We start from the raw sequence: 16175 nt of genomic DNA, 5'->3' as shown, positions 1-16175 counted from the left end.
CTTGGAAGAATTCAAAGATTTCAACACCGTCAGCCTAGAAGAGAAATTTTCTATGAGGAGTTGGTGTTCTCCAGAATATAGATGTTACTTAACAGCTGTTAGCTAGCATAATGTCAGCTACAGTAAAATGGCTGACTGCACCTTAGGGTAAGCCGACAGACTGTCCCCAGGGGCTGGAATAGCCTCTAGGAAACATGTTTTATCTCCCGTATCTTCAGGATGTCCAAATTGAGGTCTATTTCCTTTCCTCCCTTTTAGCTCTTACAGCCGAGCTCGAGGACATATGAGTTAGGCCTTTTGAAGAATGTTGTGTCCTGTAGTCATGTTGCCATATCTCAAATCTGACCCCTCAAGAGGAATATCTAGGTTTAAGATGTGTTGTATGTCCTACTGTTTCTATTAACTTGTGTACAATCACTGCAGTTGAAATACAGACCTGTTAAATTGGCATTCCTGATCATGGTTTGAGGGGCATCATTGACTTCCCTACCTATATAACTTTCACAGCTCTAACCATGGTCAAATGGCTTATGGTTGGCAGGACTCAGAAGGCGTGGACATCAAGCTGGGCGTGTGTGCTAATGGGCTTCTCATCTACAAAGACAGACTGAGAATCAATCGTTTTGCTTGGCCGAAAATCCTGAAAATCTCCTATAAGCGCAGTAACTTCTACATAAAAGTTAGGCCAGCAGAGGTAAGCAGAGTCATGTAGCCCTTGGCATATCTAATTGGGCTTTGTCAGTGTTCTCCTTTATGGCCACGAACTATCAGAATTCTTTTCCATTGAATGTTAAGAAAATGAACTATTATTTATTCCTCCATGGTAAAAAAAAAAAAAAAAAAGAGGGTTTTTGATGATAAACTTGCATATATGTATTCCTGTTGATAAAACAAAACAAGCAACAGCCACAATTTCACAGAAAAGGAAAAGTAGTCAGTGCCTGCCACATCTGGGGGGGGGGGCTCATTTTTCTTTTATCTTTGCATCAGCTAAGTGGTCAAGATCGATAGGAAGGTGGTAAAATGAATTTTAGTGGACATTGAGGGATAGCTAATTTATGTCAGTAGTTGATATTTGCCCTTTTTCAAGAAGAACAATTACTTAATGAAATATCTGAATCCATGTTTTTCAGTAGCTTCTAATCAGCTCTTAAGAGATATGCTGATTTGTTTTATGGATTTATTCTAGCTGGAACAGTTTGAGAGCACCATTGGCTTTAAACTGCCAAACCATCGGGCAGCGAAAAGGTTATGGAAAGTGTGCGTGGAACATCATACTTTCTACAGGTAATTTTGAGAAAACAGCTTGGGATTCATGAAAACAGATCTTGGTACCCTCTAGATCCTAGGAGGGGGCAGTGGATAGCGTGGCAGACGCAGCTAGAACTGCTTTATGGTTCTTTGCTCTCCCTCTTGGTGTATCTGTTTCCGTCACCATGCCATGCTAGTCCTGGCTCAGAACTGCTCTGCCTCTGCAGTGGTCCCTCACTCCAGTTGCCCTTCACCACCATACCCTCCCACCCCGGCGGCCGCTCTTTCACTGTCACTCACCTTAGGCTTCACTTAGTTGCTCTTATCAGCTCCCTCCTGTCTTACTTCTTTCCCAGCCAGACCAACCCTGAACCCTGTGCTCTGTCCCTTTGCTACTTTGTTAGGAGTGTTCTCCCTGCTAAGTCCCTGTCCCTTTTTGCACATCAGCCTCCACTCTCCTGGTCCTGGATGAGTCCTGTGTCCCGACCTCACCATTTCTATACCTGTGCTACCACGTGTTGCTTTCAGTAGCATAACTATCCAGGCAGACACACTCACACAGCGCTTTGGGTTGGTGCAGTTGTAGAGAGATCATTTCGCATGTAAGCTGGATCCTAGTGCCACCATCACAAATATTCCTGGTCTTCTTGAGCGCCAGGGCACCCTGGCCCCTCTGCTCAGATGCCCTTCATTGGAAGGTGTGCTGATAGTAGATGCTGTGGGTCATGAGCATTCTTGGTTTCATGCATCTTCTCCTTTTCTCTTTTTGTCTATAATTTAGCATCGTTTCCCTCTCCCTTCATTCATTCTTTTCTTCCTCTCCTGTTTCAAGAAAGAGCATATATAGAACTTTTATTCCTCTACCTTGATCCCTTGTTTCATGCCTCACATAGGATTGTGCTTTGTAAATCATGTGCCCCCAGTGAGTGGCTTCAATGAGTTCTTTGGCCAATAAACATGTCCATGTCTTGCTCTCTGAAAAACCAAAAAACCCCAGAAGATCTCCTTAGACCTTTTAGCCTCCTATAGCTTTTGTCCTGTCTCCTTTCATACTTTTATTCAGGGGCATACTTATTAACATTGCTTTTCTTAGCAAAGTGTGGTTTGCTGATCTTCCTTTTCTCTGTTTCCTCAGTTTCCTATTACTGCAATCTAGATAGCTGTGATATCTAGACCCTTCATCTTTAAAGTTTTTGCTTTGCACTCTTAAGGTCTAATGCTGCCCCTCCACATACTAGATGTGTGATTGTAGGTAAGTTACTCAACCTTTGTGAGTCTCTCCCTTTCATCATTTGTGTGATGGTGGTAATGATAATAGTGCCTATATTACAGGGTTGTTTTGAAAACTAAATGATATAGCTCACGTGAAACAAACTTAGAACCATTTCTGGTATGAAATAATGTTTATCATTATCATCATTATTCTTAGTTTTGTGGCATAGTGTGCTATTTATTTTCAAAACTGCTCTAATATACTCATTTCAGAGGAGTCATATTACCATTGACTTAAATCACCAAAAAGATTCTTTTAGAGAGAACTCATAAATGTTTGTGGTCAACACTTTTTTGTTTTGGTACTAGTTTCTGTTTAATTGTAGCTTAATTGCTTAAGGATTTCTTTGTGCTCAGAAAATTAATCTGTAATCTAATACTTTGTGTATGTGGTCACCAGTGCCAGTTGGGCAAGAAAGCACTTTATCTCAGTTTGACATAAACAGAATAAAAATCCTCTAGTTAATGATTTTCCCTCTTTTGCATTATGACTTAAATCTGCCTTTAAAATATTTTCCTTGTATTTCTTGGATTTATATTTTTTGTAAACTGGAAGTAAGAGAAAATCCTCATATGGAGCTGCTCATTCTGGGAAGATGTGGCCTTTGGTTGAGATATAGTCAACTGAAGTGAACCTGCAGAAGGGTAGCAGATAACCCAGTCTCACTCTCCTGTTTGCCTCTAGTCTTTTTTTTTTTTCTTTTTAAATTATTTTATTGTGGCAAGATCACTTAACAAATTTTAAATGTATAATATATTATTATTGACTGTAGGTACAGTGTTGTATAGCAGCTTTCTAGAGCTTATTTATCTTATTTAATTGAAATTTTTTGCCTGGTGATTAACAACTCCCCGTCGTACCCTCCCTCCAGCCCCTGGTAACCACCATTCCAGTCTTTGATTCTGTGAATTTTGACTCTTTTGGATACATCATATAGGTAGAATTATGTAGTACTTGGCTTTCTGTGTCTGGCTTGTTTCACTTAGCGTAATGTTCTCAAGGTCCCTCCTTGAGATGGGCCATTCCATCTCAAGGATGTTACATTCCAGAATGTAACAGGTCCATTCTGTTACATACTGCAGAATATCCTTCTATTTTAAAGGCTGAATAGTATTCCATTGTATGTATATCCTGTATTTCCTTTATCCATTCATTTGTAGATGGATGGTGAGGTTGTTTCCGTATCTTAGTTATTGTGACTCGTGGTATAATGAACATGGGAATGCTAATATCTCTTTGAGATCCTGATTTCAGATCTTTTGGAAAAATACCCAGATGTGGGACTGATGGCTCATGTGGTGGTTCTATTTTTAATTTTTTGAGGAGCCTCCTTACTGTCTCACATAGCTTCTGTACCATTTTGTATTCCCACCAATAGTATGCAGGGGTCTCAGTTTCTCCACATTCTCGCCAGCACTTGTTGTCTTTTGTTTAGTTTTTAAAATTTTGTGGAGGAGGGGTATTTCCTTTTGGGTCATGATGGCATGTTTCTCCTTTGAGATATTTTTTAGAAATGTCTCTTTTTGTCCACTTGTTGATTTCCCAGTACCTACAGGGCATGCTTCGTGAATGGATGATAAAATAAATGTGATTTAGCCAACTTGTTTTTCAAGGAGAATGAGCATTTCTTAATTACTGCACTGATAAACTTGCCAATGACCCTTTTTTCTATACATCATTGCTTTCTTACACGGCTTTCTTAGACCATAGCTAGCTGGATTGCAAGGTAGGGAAACCCACCATATTCAGCCCATCAGGAGACAGTGCATGGTAAATGACCACATTTCTCATCCTGCCCCTGGTGCTCATTATGAGTGTGCCGAGACATTTAATCTTTCAGCGTCCCAGGTTCATTCACTGTTAGAGAAAGAGATTACAGAGCACAGACAAGAGTTAATTTCTGGTCTAAATGTCTAGTATTCCGGCTTTCTAATTTAAGAATATAGAGCTTTTTCCAAAGTACAGTTTGAGGCACTGACGTATTCAGATTATGCTTTCTCAGCAACATCATCTCTGTCTCCTTTGAAAATCTATTGGCAGAAAATGGAAGTTTTCAAGGAACACTTCTGCTAGCCTCTATGACAAGACTAAAGCCAAGAGTGTATTAGTTCTTTTTACATCAGTCTCATTCTAACACGTTGTTTTCCTGGGTTGATATAATAGAGAATCCTGAACTGATGGGGGAGCACCTCTTGTATTACTACATGTAGCTTTACCTTGACTTGAATCTCTTTTCATTGCTCGTTAAGCAGAAGATTTCTAAAAGTTGAGCAGAAATGCTAGTAATACTCGGAACGGTAAAGAACTCTTTAAGAAATCACTCTTCTTTGGATAATGATAGGAAAAAGTTTTGGTGGAGTTCTCCATATTCTGGAATTGTCAGCTGCAGTCTTCTTATTTAATACATTCTCTAAGAGCTCTGGGATTACCTTTTTTTAAGATGTTTTGCCAGCTCTTCATCAGGCAGTGAAGGCAAGATAAGTTCAGTTGTATACCAGACAAGATTGGCTCACTTACTAAAACCGTGCTTTCACATAAGTCTGGAAGTACTTGCCATCAGGAGTTTTGTACTTCATTCATTACGGACCTGGGGTTTAAGCAGGAGATTTGTGCTGGCAAGAAAGGGTGTTTGTCATCCCTACAGATCCACTGTGCGGTGTTCTTCATGGGACACCATCACTTGATGGGACAGATTCCTGAGTTAGACGTTCTTTCCCAGAGAAATAGACATAAATGTTAAGAATTACTAATGGTAATGGACTGCTACTTGGCACTTCTGGCTTGGAGCAAGAATTCGGACATATGTGTTTATATAAATGATTTAAGTTAATACAAATAAATAACCTTTGATATACACTGAAAACAGCTGCGTTTTTGCTCTGGTTGAGGAAAACATTATTCATGAATATGTGAATGAGGATTTATTCATCTTATCATTATCATAAAGCTCTGTATATAGGAGGGTTTATAAATAATGTTGATTTTTATTAGAAAGTTTAGGCAGCATTTTTTGGACCAAATAATCATACTTAATGAAATGAGATATTAAAATATATAGTTTCAAAGTTAAAAAAAATCCATAAAGTCTAATTTTGTTCCCTTTTTCCACCACAGGCTTGTGTCTCCAGAGCAGCCACCAAAGGCCAAGTTCCTGACCTTGGGGTCCAAATTCCGCTACAGCGGCCGTACCCAAGCGCAGACCCGCCAGGCCAGCACCCTCATTGATAGGCCGGCACCGCACTTTGAACGCACTTCTAGTAAGCGGGTCTCCAGGAGTCTAGATGGAGGTAAACACATTTATTAGGATTCTGGATTCCATTAATCTTCTTCTAACCCAGTGGGATCAGAAAATGTTGATCTACTTATTAATAAGATCCCCAGAAATACCCTAGAGGGAGAGCCATTCTTTTTTCCTGAGTAAATAAAATACTATTACTTACACTCATAAGAAAATAATTTTATAGTGTTTTGAAGTTGTCATTCTGAACGTAAATTTTCTTGGCACTGTAAATACACACAAATATCAGTTGAGTTCTTGTTGATGAGATATTGGACAGATGTTTTTACTGGTCTGACTTAATCGTGATACATGTTATGTGACTTAATTTCTTGAACTTGTTAAGTAATGGCAAACATGTAATTCCAAGGGTTTTTGGTGTGATAGCAATATATAGAACTTTTATTCAAAGGAACGTAAAACATCCATTGCATCATCACATTTTTGAATTTAAAAACCCTTACTAAAGCTTAACAGACATTCTAGCATACGGGAAACCATTCATAGCTTCCAAGGATTAGTTTAAACGCAGTGTTTAACAAAAAGGAAATATAGTGTGTTCATCTGTTCTTACATCCAAGGGGGGAGACATGTATAACTTTTTTCTGTTAGAATTCTCATTTAGCTACATATATGTAGTTTTTAAATAAATTACACATGGAAATAAATTGATGTTGCTTCCCTTCATTTTATATATATATCTTATTACCTGTCTAATTTTGGGTTAATAGCAGGTTTCCTATAAAAGAGCTGAGGTTAATTTTGTATTAGAATGCTTTAAAAATTTTTTTTTTCTTTCTACCTAATAGCAAGTAATTGGTATGGATACCTTTCTACCAGAAGTAGTTCTCCAACATTTTTTGGCTGAGGAATCTCAAAACATATACACAAAAATAGTAATGCTAAATTGGAAATTTTCTATTTTACTACTGTTTATCAGCAAAAACCTGGTTTTGATTGTTATTACTGATACCTTTCTGAAACACGAACTTGAACAACTTATGTTTCAAATAATCAGCTGAACTGAACAGATTGGATATGCTAATAGATAAAAATCTTCTGTCAGTAGTGAAGGACTGACACTCCTTGGCCTTGATCTATTTTTACTGGAATAAACTTAGAAAACAGATCCAGCCAGACACACAGATACTTCCCAAGTTTTGTTGGTGGGCATTTTGGTACATATAGTTATTGAATCTTGCTTCTGGAGAATCTTTCATATAGTTTTATGAGACCACAGAAAAAAATGTGCAACAGAATCATAAATTGTGGTTCAAATAAATGTCCACGTTCCCAAATGCAGTGATTTAAATTTAGTGAATTAGTACTGCATGATAGTTGTCAGAGTATCTTTTAGCTCATCAACAACTGAGTACTTTTTCCAAGTAAATCCAAAAAATGTGCCCGGTTATGTAAATATTTCACAAGTCTTGCCCCTTGTCACAGAGGATTTATACAAGTGCTGAATAAATGTGATCAGTGTCATTTAATGCCTGAGAGAAATCATTCCTCTTTCTGGAACACTGTCCTTTTTAGCCTTCGTTTTAAGCTATGAGGTTTTTATAACTCTCATGTTGCGAATTTTAGGGCTTAAAAAGAGCAGTAAGACTACTGTTTTTTCTTTGAGGTATATAAACTGTGCTCAAGGAAGCCCACCATCTTGTATGCGCAGTTAGCGCAGAGGGTTATAGTGGGTCCGTATCTGAAGACAATGATTTTCACAAGTAAAAGCAACAAACATGGCACAGTAATCCATTATTTTTCCTTTTGTGTTTTGGACACTGTAATTCATCAGATGGGCCAGCCATTCAAAAGGATTATTGTGTTGTTGTGAGAAATAGGAGGCTTTTCATGCCAATACATGACCAGACAGGGAACTATTTGGATAGGGCTTATGTTCTTTTTTTCCCCCAGAGCAAAGCTAGGCTGTAACCTGGTACTGAGCTCTATTTTCCCCACCACACCATCCATATACCTTTTGTTGTTGTTGTTGATATGTGTTATGTTTTCTTTCTCCTGTTTTTTAAACAGGCTATTTAAATACATAAATATTCTTCACTTTAAGATTTGACAAGTTAAGTCTTTTAGTGATTATGTAGAAAGTAAAAATCAATGTGATATCTAGAGATCAAATGTCAAAATAAAAATTAATCTAGGATAGCTATTTTAGAACAGTGAGATTCCAAGATTGCTATTCAAGCCAGAAAGGAGGCAAATCAGTCATTGAGAGCATGAACACCCCAGATGCATGTGAGAGCAGGGGAACTGATGATTTCCTGAAAGTGGAAAGTATAATCGGGCATTACAGATTGGGTCATCAGGGAGGGAAGGCATATCTGAGGAAGAACCATTTCAGTTGAGACTTGAAGGATGAGAAGGAAGCAGCCGTGAGTAGAACAGGAGATAAAGCATTCCAGGTAGCAGGAGTAGCAGGTCTGAAGATCAAAAGTTTAGGGACAGCTTGATACATTCTAGGAGCAGAAAGAAGGCAAGTGCAGTCAGAACTGACTAGTGATAGGGAGAGGTAGGCTGGGAGCAGGTCACACAGGGCCTTGCAGGTCACATTCTCTTGGTGCCGAACGTGGTTTTTATTCTAGGAAACCATTGAAGGGTGTGTGTTGTACATACATACACATGTGTACACACTTACAGAGGCACATATGTGTACAGTGCTATCTATCTTAAAAAAAAAACAAAAATCACTTGATGCCATGTCCAGAACAATTAGAGAGGATGAGAGAGGAAGCTCAGGCCGACTTGTCAGGAATAATCCTGGTGTGAGAGTCATGGTGGTTTTGTCTCAAATGGTAGTAGACCTATTAGTCATTGGCACCATAGGTTCTGTGCCTTGGGCTTATAAACTTCTCAGGGTTCTACACGGTTTAAGACCTGACAAAAATTATTAGCTGCAAACTGAAATCATTAAGTGTTTAACAAAAGTATGCAGGGTCAATATTTTGCCAACTTCATTATGTAACTTTAAATTGGATATTCATTAAAATTTTGATATCATTACATTTGAAGCCATTTCTAGGTCAGAGTTTCTCATTTTGCAGTAAATCTCTGAGTATGCATAATGGGTGCTTAGAAACCATAATCATAGGTTAAAGAGTTACTCATATACTTCCCAAGGAAAAATTGTTAAAATCTTTTTAAAAGTTAAAACGCTAGAAAATAATTATATTTAATGCATGATGTGAATTCATTTTAATGTTTGATATGATTTGTTGTGGGCTTTCCAAAGTATGAGTGTTAAGAGCCGTGAAAGTCTTAAAAAGGACCTGGGTGGTAAAATAGAGATGGAAGCAAGTGGCCACATTTAGAAATACATCCAAGGACTCTACTGGACTTGCTGGTTGTTGAGGGGTAAAGGAAGAGACTTCAAGGTATCTGACTTGAGTAACTGGGTGCAAGCATGAGAGTGTATTTGGCAAAAAGTCAAGACTGAGAAGAAGGAAGTTTTGGACAGGGCAGGTGAGGGGTGTGGATTAAGAGGCTTCTAGTAACACATGGATTAGAGGTCTAGGTGTTGCCCAAGTTCAGTATGGTGGGTCACACACAGTCTCTGCCCTCCAAGAGCTTGCAGCCTAAAGTTAAACAGTGGGCTTCCCTAGGGGCATGGGGCCAGAGCAAGCCACACTGTGTCAGGAAAGCGCGTTTTATGCTGGTGAAATGACCTCAATGGTTTCTTCTTTGGGGAAGAAACTACAGATGGACAGAGGCTTTTGCCGGTTGCTACTCACTTTGCCTTGTTGAGATTTGAAGCCGTCTTGGATTGATCTGCCATATGACAGAAATGTCAACATGATATATGTTCCTGCACATCTGTAGGATAGACGAAGGGATAAGGCCAGATTTGCTAAGGCAGAGGGTTTCTATGTATTAGACTTACTGTAGGTCAAGTTGAGGCATTCAGGAGGGAGGTTAGAAGAAATGAAAAATATTAACATAAACATAGAAGTTGATTCTCTAAAATCTACTCTTACTGTCTTGTTGCAATTTCGACTGGTGTTCTAATTAAAGGTTCCTTTATGGAGGAATTCTTAAAACTTATTGAAGCAAGTCATTTTAATAACTAGGTAATTATTTGTTGCAATAGGTAGATTCAGAAATAAGTTCAGGCAAGATTAAAGAGACTCCAGAGAATTAAAATACTGCTCACCTTGTAATTCTGACATAGTACCCTGACTCTGGTGTTTCATCTGGTCTTAGAGCTCCTTCTACTGGCCAATTCTATGATCAGTGTCTTATCCTTCAAAAATCTGACTTGAGAGCTCGGTCTAATTTATTGGGTTACAATTCAGAATACTTATAGAGTTTATTAAAAGTTTAAACATGAGTTTATTTGATACATTATTTTCATGATCAAACAGTGTTCCCATTTCTGTTAATTGTCTATAAGGTGCCTGTTTATCTTGGAAGGCGGGGCGTTCATCAAATTTTATCGCTTAAGTGTCCTAAAGCAATCTGTATGATCATTCTCAACTAGCTCTGATTGGTGGTGTGGACCGGAGTCTTACGAAGGATTTTCCTGGCCCTGCTGGGGAGGTTTCAGCACGTGGCCCTGGAGCTGTGAGCCCTGCTGTGGTACAAGATGGTGATGGCAGCAGGGACATTAGAAGCCCAGCTAAAACCCCACACGTGCAACTCACTGAAGGAAAGGTATGGTTAATTAGTTGAATACGTGGCTTTAAATGTGTATTTAGACAAGAGGCTGTCTATTGCATTTGTTGCTTCAGAACTCACTTATCTTAAAATCAGCCATTGTATGTTCTGTGTTGATAAAATTTCCCACTTTTCAAATATGTGTATGCTCTTGCCGGTTTGGACTGAGTCTCTAACCTTCTTCTGGTTGGTGTTCAAAGCAAAATATTTCAGCATAAATTACCTTAATACAAGCAAGTAATTTATTGGTCTCTTGTCCATCCTTATAATTATCCTATTTAATTAAGCCCCCAATTATAAAAGCTGTGATGATTTGAAATTCATATTTGGTTTGTTTCAAGTAAATTTTAATGTGTAGCCTATGTCTTGATTATTTTATTGTAGTATTGACTTGAATTTTTTAAAAGAAGAAAGGTGGTCTTTATGAAAAATATGATTTTTCATTAATAATCTACCACTGATGAAGAAGAAAGTTTTAAGTAATTGTTTTTTGAATACTGAGTGAGAAGATGGTGTGTTGCTTTCAGTCTTCTTTGGTGTGTATACCATAGTGAACAGAGAAGTAACCTATATTGTGTTTTCAAACTTGTCGGGGTTATTTTATATTACCTTGAGCAAGTGTAGTCACTTAGAAGTTGATTTGAAGTGGCTTTGAGTTCTTCAGATCTCTTTTCCATGTCTGCACAAAGCAACTTTTGAATGGGTAACATTGGAAGTAAACATGAAAAAGAAATGAAATCATCCTGTGGATTTATAATGTTTTCAAAATTTTAACTTTGAAAAATTTAAAGATGTGCAACATGAATTTATAAAGAACTTGCTAGATGAGGTAACTGCCAGTGTCTCAGGATTTTCTGCACGGACAGCCCCCAACCCCAGCAGAGAGGAGGGCTCGGGCACCCTGGGGGCCCTGTCTTATGCTACAAGGACAGATGCTTCTGGTAGCACGTGCCATTAGATCCTCTTCATTCCTTTGTTAAAAAATTTGTGAATATTATATTCCACAAAGGATTTGATTAAAAATTAGTTTAGAATAACAGGAATCACAGCAAACAAGATATCTATCAGTAACTGAAAAGTTGTCAGGATAGGTTATGATTATGCTACCAGGACACCCAGGAGTGGCTACTTACACCAGAAATAGGAGAGCTGAGAATCTCAGAAAGTCTGTGTTCCATTCTGCCTAGATAATGTGATACAAAAGAAAAGTTCTTTTAAATTCCAAGGGAAATTCTGCCTGCTTTTGGTAAACGACTGGCCTTTTCACTAATGCGTTCAGGGTTTGTCAGCGACCAGGTTCAAAAGTAATAATGCTATTTGAGTTGCATAGGATCCGTTTGCAACCAGTTGAAAATTAATAATTAAATCAGCCTATCACCTATAAGTTGTATGTGATAAAAGTAGTCCAGTTTTCCTGTTTTATAAATGGATCATTTAATTCAGTTTCTAATGACACTGTGTTAATACAATCCTTTTGAGTAAACGTTTTCACTAACAACCCACTTCTTCTCTCCTCTTTCTCTCTCTTGCTTTCGGTTCTCCTTTGAATGTATCCGCTGTGTAATTTCACATTCAACCATGGGTTTGCTTTGAGAATAGCTTATTTCCACGTGCCCACCTTCACCACTCATCCGCTGTGCTTCATCTCTTTCCCCACACGTATTGCCAGCCCCTGAAATGGACTTGCTTTCAGACATTTGGGAGGAAGACCCCTTTGGGGAGGCCGATCAGATCACACTAGACAGCTTAGAGCTCCCTTCCCCGGGCGAAACATCAGAGCGGGCGGCTTGTGATTCTGGCTTGGATCCTCTTGAAGCCCCTCCTGAGACTGACTGTCCTCCCGCCCACGAGAAGCCTCTAAAAGAGGCTGAGCACAAGGGTTCAGAGTTTGGGCGCTTCTTCAGTTTCTGCAGACGCTTTCCACCTCGCTTCCCCTCACTGCTCGATGATGGTGGGTACCTTGCCTTCCCCAGCCTCCCCAAGGCCTGGGTCTCCTTCCTCCCCACTGACATCCAGCACTGTGTTCCCATCACCTCCCCTTTGTTCCTTCCCTCCCTCATCCTCATTTTTGGACTCCTTCTCTCTGCGTCTCAGTCAGTGCCTTTTTCTCTCTCACCTTTTCCCTTCCTCTGGCTCTATCCCTCTACTACCTGGAGGCAAAAGCTGCTTCCTTGACTGTTTCTTATGACTGTGACTTGAATGACAAAACGGAGGAAGAAGAAGCAGTTGCTGGCTCTCCTACATGAGCTTTAAATCTGTGCGGTCAACAACACTCAACTTCATCTTAACCCTTTGTAATGTAGAGTGTAAACATGTGCATACATTCCATCACTGGTTAACCTCAAAATAGTATGATCTCTACACTTTCACACACATCCCTTTAGTACATGAGAAGTAAGTGTAATTAAACACTTCCCCTCCACTGATATTAATTGACTAGGTCCACACATTCTAAGTTAAGAGCAAAGTTGTAGGATTATTTTATAAATACCTGAACCATACTAGGCCATAAAAACAAGGAGAGGGGGACCTATGTTGCCCTTAATAATCTGTTTTGGGTCTGTCCATTTTGAAGATAAATGTTAATGCTGTTCCTTTAGGATGGAAACTTTATTTTGATATAGAACTTAGGATGCACTGGACATAACTGTAATTGATATGTATTAGTAGAATTCCTTAGTGTTATTATTTCTCTGTTAGAAAGCCAAGCTTGTTCTTGCATTTTTGAGGATGCATCTGTGACCTTTACTCCTGACATGCATAGGTCTAATCTCAGAAACTCCTTGTCTCCCTATTATTGTAGCATTTGGAGCCCAGATGAAGTTCAGATAGTTTGTTTTCTTTTTTTAACTCAAAATCATATATTATATAAGAGGCACCGTCATGTATTCTGTAAGGAAGATACTATTCTGTTATCTTTTCTTTAACAAATATGTATGAAAAATGAACCATAGTATTTTGAAAATTTAGACTCTGTAGCACTAAGGTTGGACTGGACCTTTTAGTGTTCTTTTATTTAAAGTTAGGTGTCTGGTTTGATCCGAGGATTTTTGCCCCAATATAGGGCTACCTCTGCAGCACTAAGCAGTGCTTACATGTGTAGTACTTTTTGATTTGTTTTGCTAAATGTGGTCTGGGGACTTAGTGTCCCATATCCTGTGGTTACTATTAATACGTAAAATAAGTCACAAAATTTAGAGCAAATCTAAAGGAAAATGTGAAGATAATTAGGCATAGTGGGAGAATCCACGATTCCTGAAGGTTACCTGAAGAATGCCAGATCGACATTTTCGAGAATTAAGTGCTGACCAAGGAATTGGAAGATGATTCTTAGCAAATTGTTGAGTGGCTGTGTCTAATTTTTCCCTGCTGATCAAAAGATACTCTGAGTTCCCTGCTTACCTCTCAAAAATGCTTGAATAGTTTAAGAAAAATAAAAGCACTTTTGAACTCTCGGATTTGACACTGTCTATTACAGTAAAGGAGAAAAAGAATATGTATAATCCTGCTATAAATGAACATGTAAAGGTTAAACTCTTTCCCTTTGGTATCCGAACCAATATTTTTCTGTTATGCTCTTCCCTTTCATGAATCATTAGTCATCAGTATTTATGTTAGTTTTAAATGTACAGATTAATTCTTTGGGTCATTAGATAACTGTCCAACTATGAAAAAGTATTCTTGCTTAAAGAATTTTTATGAAAGAAAAGTGGCTATAAAATATAAGAGTGTTTTTAACTACCCACCATTTTATATGAAAGTAGCAAAATAAACCAGTTTCCCCCCAAGGAAAGAAATCTGTGTTAAAAAACTAAATAATAGGGTGAACATTTGTCCCTGATAGAAAGTGAAAGCCAAAATTTACATCATGACACTTTGCCCTCACCACTAGTTGATTTAGATGTTTCAAGTTAGAACAGATTGAATTATGCCATCTTTACACTCTCATGTTTTCATTCCTGAGTCAAAACATATTAAAAAGCAGCGCATAATCTAGGGACTGAGAAAGAGTGAAGCTTCCATTCTCCATTCCACCTTTGCAAAAGACCATTTCCATCATTTGTGCAACACTGTAGGTGAAGAAAGACCAAAGTGGCTTAATAGCCTGCATCTTCTGAGGGCCAGACAGTAAAGGTTGGTAATGCTGGTTCACCATTTAAGTTCAATACAGCTTCTTTGCACTGATGGTAGCATTTCCACTAATACTCCCCTTCTCTCTGGCTGCTTGCTGGGTGACTTGCAGGCGAAGACAGAAGAGGAGGAAACACAGCTGGAGGAGGTGGATATTTTCCCCCCAAAGTTACATACCTGGTAGCTGCTGCCTGCCATTATCATTTGTGCGGGGGGTGGAGCACTTTTAGGGTTTATTTGTGAGTTTTGCTCGCTGTGGCTTTAGGTTCTTAAGATTTTTATTCCTCTTTTATTTTAATGTCTTAGACTCTCCAACTCTGAGTCATTTCTGGTGCCTGCTGATTGATACACTTATGTTTATTTGCCTTTCCCCCCCCTGTGTGTGATTTAATTTCACAGAAAAATTCCTTGAGAGTAGAAGGGGATAATATTTATGTCAGACATAGCAATTTAATGTTGGAGGTTTGTATAATTTAAGAAAACAACTCTGTCCTAATGGCTGCCAGGCTGCTGTGAACGGGGGGTCACGCACAGGCTGGCTGGCACCTTTCAAGCACAGTGCACGAAATGCATGGGGCAAGTTCACCTTGGGAGTGCATGTTACCAGTCCAGCTTTGTTCTTCTAAAGTGGCTTAGGTAGGAATATATCTACTATAAGTTCTCAAAGTGACAACTGGGAAAAAAAAAAATTCTGTGTAATCAAATGAATAAACTTTTTATTCATTAATCTTGAAGTTCTACAAGTAAACCTATTTTCTCCTAATGGGTTATCTCCAGGGTTTAGAGTCTGAAGTAACATGATCCCATCCTTAATGCACGTTCACCAGAACAAATATTTGTCTGGCATTAAGTCATTTGGCTCTGTGTCCACAATTTTTTTTTTTTTTTGGTGGTGCGAGAGAGTGCCAAAATCCATGCAATTAGGAATGTGGTCCACTTAAAATCTTCCATTTGAGAGTATGCTAATTAATGGGTTTGTTTTGATTAAAAAGAAAGAATAAATGAAAGAAAGTAAGAAAGAAAAGAGGAGGAAAAAAAACCCTAGCCACCCAATTAGGAATGTAAAATGTATTGTATTCCCCGTGTCACACGAGAACGGTTTTTTGTTTCTTTTTCCCCCTTCTTTTAGGGTAGTACATGGCAGTGTATTCAGTGGAGAACTGCAATCCTCAGTAATTTGACTAATCTGTTCGGTTGCTTTCAGCAGCTTTGTTAACTGTTGGAAATGTATTTTTGCATAACTTACTAAAATGCTCTGAAGTGTAATACATAACATTGCTTTGAACAAATGCAAGAAATGTGCCTGATCTCAAGCCACAGTCATTTTTCCATGCCATGCAAAGATTTTTAGATTTTCATGAGATTTTGCAAATGGCGATAGCAGCTCATAGATGAGCTACTATGCTTGTGCATGCATATGGAATATCTAATTTAATCAGATGCATGACCTGTTTCTCTGGGAGTAGTGGGATTGAAAGCTATAATCCACAGGTGGCCCCATGATTTTTGAAATATAAGAAAACATTTAAAATTCAGTTAAAACTGTTTTCTGAATACTGCCTTTTATTTCCACAAATA

General features: G+C 38.5%; 1 protein-coding gene across 5 annotated transcripts in view; it reads left to right on the top strand.

Annotated features, from left to right (window-relative positions):
* Positions 1-16175, top strand: part of EPB41L2 (erythrocyte membrane protein band 4.1 like 2) — a 211885-nt gene that overhangs the window by 158661 nt on the left and 37049 nt on the right. For 4 of the 5 annotated variants that reach the window (XM_022556562.3, XM_022556536.3, XM_089921996.1 and 1 more), the window contains 4 exons: positions 542-694; positions 1190-1287; positions 5639-5811; positions 10291-10463. In XM_022556562.3, coding sequence (XP_022412270.1) covers positions 542-694; positions 1190-1287; positions 5639-5811; positions 10291-10463 — 597 coding nt within the window. Of the gene's footprint in view, positions 1-541; positions 695-1189; positions 1288-5638; positions 5812-10290; positions 10464-14996; positions 15060-16175 lie in introns of all 5 variants that reach the window. The other variant, XM_089921998.1, reaches the window with a different exon arrangement.

Source organism: Delphinapterus leucas, chromosome 12 (assembly GCF_059928025.1).
Source record: "Delphinapterus leucas isolate spDelLeu-1000000601 "Yukka" chromosome 12, BTC_Dleu_Yukka2, whole genome shotgun sequence".
NCBI classification, from domain to species: Eukaryota; Metazoa; Chordata; class Mammalia; order Artiodactyla; family Monodontidae; genus Delphinapterus; species Delphinapterus leucas.
This window is presented reverse-complemented; position numbering and strand designations above follow the sequence as displayed.